Here is a 10,132-nt window from a genome sequence, read left to right as displayed (position 1 = left end):
CGTGTAGACGAGGTGCTTAGGGACATGGTTTAGTGGGTGGTGGTGTTGGGTTGACGGTTGGACTCGATGATCTTAGAGGTCTTTTCCAACCTTAACGATTCTATGATTCTATATTATATATACTTAAAAAGTATATCACATATAACCTGTAGTAAGACATAAACATTATGGTTATATCCTAAGCACGGTATAATATAATATAAAAGATTACTTATTTTAGTTCCAAAATACATAAACCCAAATATGCAAATAATATACCCTTTGTTTCACCACTGGACTTGCTGATGAAGGAAAGGTAGGATCACACAGCCTATGACTTTCCAAAAACAAGTTTTGCCTTCTCCCTACCTCTGTTGACACACATACTCCAGAGCAGAAAGAAATGCATCTGCCAGACTGTTATGTTTTCAAATGATCTTCTGCTTAATTTTAGAATCAGAAACCGGAAACACACACTATGTATCGTCCCACTCAATATCTTACATGTTTTTGGTACATGAAAGCAACCACTTACCCTGGCCATTTGTTCTGCTAATTGTAGTCGTCCATCTAGTTCACGTCTGATCTGGGCTGCTTGCTCGTCTCCATTATCCAACTTGGATAGAGAACAAAAATAAAGTTAACGATGAGAAAGATGCACTATATGTTAACTTTATAGCAAGCAATGTAGTTAAAAACAAAATAGAAATGAAATGCATCCTTTTCGTCTTAAAATCAGTGAAACACTAAGCAAATACATGGCTTTGAGTCTTACCAAGATGAAAGAAATGTAATGGCCACCAGTTACCCATGGCAGTCAGGGTCTCTGAAGGGTAGTCAGCATTCCCTTGAGTTTTTAATACTCAGGCTAAACAGAAGCAGCATTATTTCCTTATGAAAATAGCAGCTGAAAACATTTCTCCATGAAGCAGAAAACTGGACTGGCAGACTGGCTTAGGAAATGTTTGCAAGGAAATCTGCTCTTTGGTGCTGTGAATTCCTGCATAGGAACATATAGGTATACGGAAAGAAAACTGTGTGGCTATGCCTTCTAAGTATGGTATTATTTCACTCACATAGTTCTTTTCCCCACATATTGGCCAACCGCTCACATCAAGGGATATCCAATTTTTGAGCCTCCAATATTTGCATAGCTAGGGAATAGTCATGACTAAACGTCTGACTTCAGTCAGGGAGGTAAAGGGGAAGGACACATCTCTTCACCTCAACAGAACAGCGGGGTCTCAACAGAAAAGAGACTCCCCAACTCATTTTTCACCTGTTTACTTGTTAAGGGCAGTGGGGGGGAGTGTAGGTGAAGTGGGGCTTCACCTCATCGCACTGACCTGCACGGCTGGTTGAGAGGAAGAAGCATGAAGCATCTGGAAAAGATCAGGCACAACTTGCCTTCTTACCTGAATAAATGCCAAACAAGGACAAAGACGGAGCCCCAGTGGAGGGCGCTCTCTGTCCCTAGGGCTAACCACAGACACGATGCGACATGCTGATACGACCCTACTGCATTTAGTATGCGGCTAAGCTTTAAGGATACCTGAATTGCTCTTCACTAAAAAAAAATTAAATTGATTAGGGATGTAAACTGGCAAAAATTGGTTCTCTAATTAAATGTCATCTTCAGCTAAAGAACACACAATTAATTTGGTAAATGATTGATTACATTAAACTAAGCTTTTTAAGTAAGACCACTATTCAGTGCATCAGGCCAAATACATAACACCACCTCCTCTGCAACCCTCCTCAGCTAACTCCAGTAGATCTTATTGAACCAAGGCACTCTTGAAAATTAGGCATTTTTTCTTTCAAAATCCAATTTAAGAAAAGGAATAATTAAAAATACACTATCCAGTGCTTAGAGGTCAATTACAGCATTATGTATAATGCAAATCTGACCACATTTAGCAGCAGGATGAAAAATTTTCTACTGCTAGTACGAAAGCAATGACAGAACATGCAGTCTGTCACCTGTGCAATCTGGGTCTCACACGATCCTTGCAGGAACTGATCCAGACTACCAGAAAGCAAGAGAACAAAACCTGATGGCGTCCCTAAAAGAGGCTCAAATTTAAACTAGAGAGTAGAAGATTGATCACGTTCCAGACTGGAAGGGTCCTTCTGCTAAGTGTGTCTGTAAATCTGCTCCTAGTTTGACTGTGAGCATAAATGGCAAGAGCGTTCTTGATGAAAGCAAATATTTTAGGTTTTTAGAATACAATTACAGTATTTCAAATAAATTCCCAAATTTGTATTCTTCCATTTCTTAACAGAGTAAGAGACTGCTTATTGAACTTGTCACCAAGAATATTTCTAACTTCTGTTTTCCTTTGTATTATAACCACATAATTTTTGCAATTATTTTTGTTTAATCAGTATGAAAGTCAGTCTAATATGAAAAACAATTTTGTTTTCCTTTTTGGGCTAAGAGAAGGTCAACATTATTTTAATAATATATCCCATGACTTGAAAAATATCTGCTTGAAGGTAATTTTGATGACTGAATTTTGATTTCTGCAAAAAGGAGGGTGTGGGAGAGCAGAACGAAGCTAAAACTTTTTCCTGTGTCAAGGCACAACTTAAATGACTGCCTCTATTATTAACTCATTCGAAGAGGCAAAAGCTGTTGTTCAAAGACTGATACTTAGTTACTTTTCCATTTAAAAAGCACATGAAATGATCATTTAAGTTAATGAAGGTGCAACCTGGTTTTGTAAATCTCAACATTTTTTCCTTAAGTATGCATTGCTTCTTATTATCCGTTTGTACTTTACTTAAAAATGTGCTGATTTCCCTACTTCTTATTTTTAAACTTCAGTCTTCTTCCTGAAATACTTACACATTTTAATGGCTTTGTTAATGTGTGTATGTAATGATGTTTTGTAAGGTGCGGAAAGAAGCTGAAGAGGTGAAACACCAAAGTATGCTGCTTTACTTATAGAAAAGAACCAAGGTAAGTCCGTTTGTACTTTACTTAAAAATGTGCTGATTTCCCTACTTCTTATTTTTAAACTTCAGTCTTCTTCCTGAAATACTTACACATTTTAATGGCTTTGTTAATGTGTGTATGTAATGATGTTTTGTAAGGTGCGGAAAGAAGCTGAAGAGGTGAAACACCAAAGTATGCTGCTTTACTTATAGAAAAGAACCAAGGTAAGGATGACTGGTAGGTCATTCATGGCTGGCGGATAGTCTCAAAGACTGATACTTAGTTACTTTTCCATTTAAAAAGCACATGAAATGATCATTTAAGTTAATGAAGGTGCAACCTGGTTTTGTAAATCTCAACATTTTTTCCTTAAGTATGCATTGCTTCTTATTATCCGTTTGTACTTTACTTAAAAATGTGCTGATTTCCCTACTTCTTATTTTTAAACTTCAGTCTTCTTCCTGAAATACTTACACATTTTAATGGCTTTGTTAATGTGTGTATGTAATGATGTTTTGTAAGGTGCGGAAAGAAGCTGAAGAGGTGAAACACCAAAGTATGCTGCTTTACTTATAGAAAAGAACCAAGGTAAGGATGACTGGTAGGTCATTCATGGCTGTCCTAATAAGTAAAGTTGTTGATATTAGTATTTTTGCAGTTTGCAAAATGAAGTGACAATGAGAAAGACAGTAACTTTGATACCATGTTCCATGCAAGGTCATTCTACTTCTTTTAAATCTAAAATCAACCAAATGCATGAAAAACAACTTTGCAAGCAAAGCAGTCAGCTATTATGAATGTGTAATCAATCATACTTGATATATCTACTGAATCTGAAGTGACAACAACAGTAAGACTGAGTAGATTCTGAAAATGCAGGTAGCATTTGGAATTTCTGAGTTGTGTCCACTTTTTTTACACAGGGAAGACACTTGATACAACCCACCGTATGGGTGGGAAGCAGTGACAAAGGTTAACATTAAGTGTACCCTCTTCCTTAATTCCTTATTCGTGGATCAAACCTGTACCCAAGACATCTGTGGAATACACAGTTATGACAACCACTGCAGTATTTTTCAAACTGTTAAATAAAAAACAGAAAAGCATATGACACTATGCACAGAAATTAATATAAATGTAACAATTCAGAATAGCAACTCAGATTCCTCTCAGTATTGCAACTGAAATTTGGTTAAAAAAAAAAATCAGAAATTGTTAATCATGTAAAATTCAAGCAAAAAGTTTTGTTTTGGTTTTGTTTTTTAAAGAATAATTGGCATTTACATGGCATCACATAATGCTTCCCACCTTTAAATTTAAAGGCATGTTTTCAAAAAAAACCTTGGAGATTATTTTAAAAGAGGGTACATATAAATTCTATTTAATAAAAACATTTCAGCTTTCTGCAATGGTAGTAATTATACATCATAGCTATTTACTGACTGCACCAACACTAGAGATGCTCCTCATGTTGCTTAAACCTCACATAACCAATTAGTCAGTATTTTAGCAGTGGGGAACCTCACTACAGAAGACTCTACACACAACAGAGACCTGTTTTCAGAATAAAATACACTAGAAGTCTTGACCAAACAAACCAATGGTTCCCCTAAATGCCATATATCTGGCCCCCAAAACTTGTAAAACCTAGGCAAAGACACCGACTCCCCTTTTGAGGGCTAGTTAATTCAGTAGGAAAATTCCCAACTGAGCTAGAGTATGAATAAGACAGCTGTGTCACTTGTGCCCTTTCTTTTTGCAAAGATGATTATATGGATTTTTAAAAGCTTCTTCAGAAAAAATCAGTAGTTATGAATGACTATGCTTGGGTGAATAAGAAGCTACTTTATTAAAAAAAAAAAAAAAAGTGGTAGCTCATAATCTTTTTTTTCCCAATGGTGTTATATAAAAACAGCTTTCTAAAATAAACCTGCCACCGTTAGACATCAAGCTATTAATTCAAAAATGTTTTTGTTCATTAATGCTTGAAGGTGCCTTTATTTTTTCTCACTCTGAAAAGGGCAATCATTTTTATTACAGACTTCTTTATTAGTAGAGATGGAGTGGGAACGTCCTCAATATGTAAGCTGCCCAACAAGTTTTATTAGAGGATGTTTTCAGTTGCTTATATAAGTGTCGACTTCTAAAAGACAGACTGAAGTTTTCTACTCCAAATTTCTGCTTTAACAGTTTCAACCAAAACACTCCATTGCTTCTGAAAAGGCCAGGGAAGACAATACACTGCTTTATCCATAATAAGAAAAATGGTGACCATCTTGCCAAAGAGCTCTAGCACCATCTTGCTTTGAAGTAAGGATCTGAAATTTAGCAGGGTCCCATCTGTGAAAATCGGCTCAACTCTGGCCAAGTTATGAACCTTTGAAAAATGAAGTTTGCAGCAGTAAGCTGCAAACAGCCACTACCAGAGGCTAAATCAGATTCAGCATTCAGACTCATCTTCAGGTCGTGCTGCTCTCTGTCTTGAATATGCATGGAGTCTACGTTCCTCAGATTATTTGCTCATTTAAGAAAGACTGTAAGCTTATCAGTTAAAAAAAAAAATCACTATTTGGATCAACAGCATGATATCTTGCTTGACAAACTCTTGTGTAATTTGTGTGCCTAAACAGCACAGAACAGAAATACATCTGAATGAATTAATGTTTACGTATTTTAAAAGGTTGGAAAAGACTACATACTTTTTTATTTCTATTTAAATAATAACTTTAAAAAAAAATACTTAAAAGGCTGTAAAATATTTGTGTATTTTGGTGCAAAAGAAAAATGACACACTGGCAAAAAATCTTGTTAATGTGCAAGAGCAACTTAAGGTAAAAAAGGTACTAATGCTGCCAAGAGGTACTGCACTAAAGCCCATGGCGCTCATTTGCACTCCTCTACATACAAAGTAAGTCAGATATCCTTTGCCCAAGAAACAGGACCAGTTTGAGTATGGATGAGTACTGACTTGCTGCAAGTTATTGTTAGTTACTGTTACTCGGTTAGCTTCCCTGAAGCTTTCTAATTCACAGTAACATCAACATGAAATTAAATTTACCTGCCCATAGCAATATAAATTGCTCTACGTTTAATGACTAAATTGACAGTTCACATATCTTAGGACTTGCTCTTACTTCTGCAACACAAAATCCAAAGCTTTTTCACTCTGTGTGACAGTAATGGTTATTTTTTCTTGATAGCCACTTTTTGCCACACGTAACCAAGTCTGGGCCCTGCTGAGCTGACAGGTTATTTGTGGATGCCCACGTGAGGTAACCTGCAGGGTCCATCCCTGACTACTGTCTCGACAGCCCAGGCAGAAAACTGTCAACATACACCAAATGGAGTAAAGGGCTTGGATTAAAAGTGATGTGATTATATAATGCAGAAAAAAATAGATTTCTGGAAGTAACTAATGGCATCCAGCAGCAAGGCTGGAAGAGAAAGCGAACACCAGAGAGGTCCTGGTGCTCAATTTTGGTTGTCAATCAATCAAGCAGCAAGCAGGCAGTAGGTGTAGCAGATGCAAATACCGGCGTTTTTCAGACCGTTGTCCTTGCTACTCTTATCTCTGACTCGAAAAAAAGGAGTTTTGCTTCAGAGAAACCTGCTGCCTCTAAGACCCACAGGATTCGTTCCCGTTCCTATCTTTACACAGGTGGAGTTGCTCTAAAGGAACAGACTGGGAAGAGATTAAAGGTGTCTGCAATTCTCGGCAGCGTTCAGCTGCTGTGCGCTGAACACAAACAGCCTGTGGAGATTCCCAAAGCTTCCCAAGCTTGTGAACCAAGATTAGCAGCTACATATATAAAAGTAGGAGGATCAACAACTTCCAAATCAGGTCGAAAACAGAGCGCCCAACTCCGGTCTATGACAGCAGACACTTTTGGACATGAATTCAACAGGACTTAACTTCTGAAAAACAAAACCGTGACAGAAGTAAATTGCTTCCTCTTCCTATAGGAGGAAAAAAACCAGATTTGATTAAAGGGTAGGATGTGTGAAGCTTTCTAAATGGCTTCTACTGGACCTTATCATAAACCTTCTGCCTCCTGTTTCACAGCAAGAAAGACACAGTAAAAGGAAAGAAAATGTAGTCACTCCTCTATTTCAGAGGAGGCTATGCTGTTTAGCTTAAATTTTAAAATCTTTTCTCTTCCTTGTGTATAGATTATATAGTGGATTAATTCAGATTGATAAAACAGATTAATAAAATGGTATTTAAAAACTCTTATGTTCTCCGCACCCTGCAAAATCCCTATCATGTATCACGCAAATGGCTGTGCTGATGGCTGACCCTGCCCGTGTGACGCTGAAATCCTGTGGATTTCCCACAGAACTCTGCAAAAGAAAAACTTTAAAAACTCAGTTCCTAAATCTTCCTCTCCCCTCTTCCCAACTCGCTCCTTTTCCCAGTCAACACACAAAAACAATAAAAAATTGCTAGATTGGGCAAATAAACTCAGAGATGGGCAAATAAACTTTGCTTCTATGTTGCGTGTGCTCTAAGTGAAACTTAAGAGGAAGAATGTCAGAGAGAGAAAATCTGTTAATGGTTAAAATAAAGGGAGGAAAAAAGCACCTATTTTTGAAAGTCTCTCTCTTGTGGAATACCAGTATACATATTTTCAGCTAATTCTAAGTCAAAAGACAAACTCAGCAACCACTGAAAGCATTTCTACTTTCAATCTGTCTGCAGCAAGTAGACTTGTAAAAGCCTACAGGTCCAAAGCCTGTATGAGGTGTTCTAACAACTTTTCACGATGCACCATCAGGCCTCACAGCCTTTTCTTACCGATTTTGCTCTAATGGAGCACAATGAGATTGCCTTTCAGACAACTGGCCAAGCTGATCGCTCAGTTTTCCTGCAACACAGTGCCAGCAAAAAGCTCAAACGTCAGTTTGAATTAATTTGTTTTAATACAAATTCCTATTGACTACTATAACTTTTTTCTCTTTTTTTTTTTTCGGGGGGAGAGCAACAGTTTTACAATAATTTAAATATCAAAATTAGGATGGAGAGGGTACAGATAAACAGAGCAAGCAATTAGCATATCACTTTCTCTGTAGCCAATATCGTTAACAACAAGTAATAATGCAGATAAAAAACAAAGCCAGTCAACTGTAAAATATTCTACAGTGACTTCTGTTGGATTAAAAAAAAATAAAAAAAGAATAAAATCAATGTTTTCAAAAGCTGTGCCTGAGTACTTTCAAGGAGTCCATTAGATATAACACTTCACTCAATTTTCTTACAAGCTCTGTACAACCTAAGATGATCAAAAAATTCATGCACAATCTCAGAGGGTCAGAGGTTATGGTCTCTGAAATATTTTTATAAAGTTCTGGACCTGCTTATGTAATTTCAATGTTGACTTGTATATGTACGACTGATTAAGGTGGGAAAAGACATAATTTATACTAATTGTACTAATCATACTGATACATATTGATTTGTAAAAAATGGTTATCATAAAAATATTAAAAACAAACCAAAACATAAAGTCAAGATTACTTTAATTAATTCAATGAAATAAAACAATTTCAAAGTTCACAAAAACAAAAGTGAAACCTACACAATTTTAAAATCTTGGACTTTTTTTTCAATCTGCCATTGGATGGCTTTCCATTCACTTCGGCAGTTTCCAAAATAATCAAAGCTGAGACTTTGATATGGCATTTCCTTGCACTCAAGCGCTGAAAACATTAGAAGAGCAGATTCGAGAGTTTCAGTACCAGTTGAAAAGTTCTCTCACAAATAGATTTCAGTTTGTTCAGGGACTACCAATACCAAGAACCCCAGGAAAACCTTCCATGAGACTTAAAAATAAACAGGAAAGGAAGCACATACAGTATTCAAGCCAATCAGAATATATGTAAAGGGAATAGTTAAAGTGTATTAAGGCCACTCAAAACTTAACATAGAGTATAAGTTCATAGGTCAAACTTTTACTGTACTTAGCCAACACTGTGAGAAGACATTTGAAGAATTAAATACACGCCATGTATTACTGAGAAAAACTCTAGCAAGAAGCAGTTTATTTTACACCGCAATGTGCAGATGTACAATGCAACTTTATTCAATGACTGTTTCCCTAGCAATCCCCTTTCATATTTGACTGCTATTAACCTTTTAGAGAAACTGTAACAAGTTAAATGCCTTTTATCAACAGCTAACTTGATTTAACTCGCCAGACAACCTTAGTCAAAATATGTCCCAAATGGGAAAGAATATCCAATCTTTAAAAATATGAGCTTCAAAGGATTCCTCAAATGCAACATATATTCTCTGTTTAATATTATCTTTACTGAAGAAAATAAAAAAATAAATTAATGGTTCAAAATATGTCCTAGCCCAAATTAAAATGTAGACCTCAATATTTTAGTGCATATTTTCATCTACTGACTAGAACTGATACTTTACGAACAGGACACTTGGAAAAGTAGCACAAATGTCTTTGCATAATAAGGAATGAGGTTTTTGTTTGCCTATTAGGATTTGAACAGACCACAGCACTCTTTTTATCTACATGGGCTGAGGAGAGAGTAGGGCTTCCCAGCCAGGATTTTCACTAATTTATACATGGGCTTTTTAGAAGAGCAGATTCGAGAGTTTCAGTACCAGTTGAAAAGTTCTCTCACAAATAGATTTCAGTTTGTTCAGGGACTACCAATACCAAGAACCCCAGGAAAACCTTCCATGAGACTTAAAAATAAACAGGAAAGGAAGCACATACAGTATTCAAGCCAATCAGAATATATGTAAAGGGAATAGTTAAAGTGTATTAAGGCCACTCAAAACTTAACATAGAGTATAAGTTCATAGGTCAAACTTTTACTGTACTTAGCCAACACTGTGAGAAGACATTTGAAGAATTAAATACACGCCATGTATTACTGAGAAAAACTCTAGCAAGAAGCAGTTTATTTTACACCGCAATGTGCAGATGTACAATGCAACTTTATTCAATGACTGTTTCCCTAGCAATCCCCTTTCATATTTGACTGCTATTAACCTTTTAGAGAAACTGTAACAAGTTAAATGCCTTTTATCAACAGCTAACTTGATTTAACTCGCCAGACAACCTTAGTCAAAATATGTCCCAAATGGGAAAGAATATCCAATCTTTAAAAATATGAGCTTCAAAGGATTCCTCAAATGCAACATATATTCTCTGTTTAATATTATCTTTACTGAAGAAAATAAAAAAA

The 10,132-nt window shown here is 36.2% G+C and overlaps 1 protein-coding gene across 1 annotated transcript in view; it reads right to left on the bottom strand.

Annotated features, from left to right (window-relative positions):
* The window catches only part of CADPS2 (calcium dependent secretion activator 2), a 347,118-nt gene that overhangs the window by 193,158 nt on the left and 143,828 nt on the right, over positions 1 to 10,132 (bottom strand). The window contains exon 4 of the mRNA XM_019474039.1: positions 515 to 595. Within this exon, the coding sequence (XP_019329584.1) occupies positions 515 to 595 (81 nt within the window). The remainder of the gene's footprint in view (positions 1 to 514; positions 596 to 10,132) is intronic.

The sequence above is a fragment of the Aptenodytes forsteri genome, unplaced genomic scaffold, assembly GCF_000699145.1.
Source record: "Aptenodytes forsteri isolate BGI_AS27 unplaced genomic scaffold, ASM69914v1 Scaffold166, whole genome shotgun sequence".
Lineage (NCBI taxonomy): Eukaryota > Metazoa > Chordata > Aves > Sphenisciformes > Spheniscidae > Aptenodytes > Aptenodytes forsteri.
This window is presented reverse-complemented; position numbering and strand designations above follow the sequence as displayed.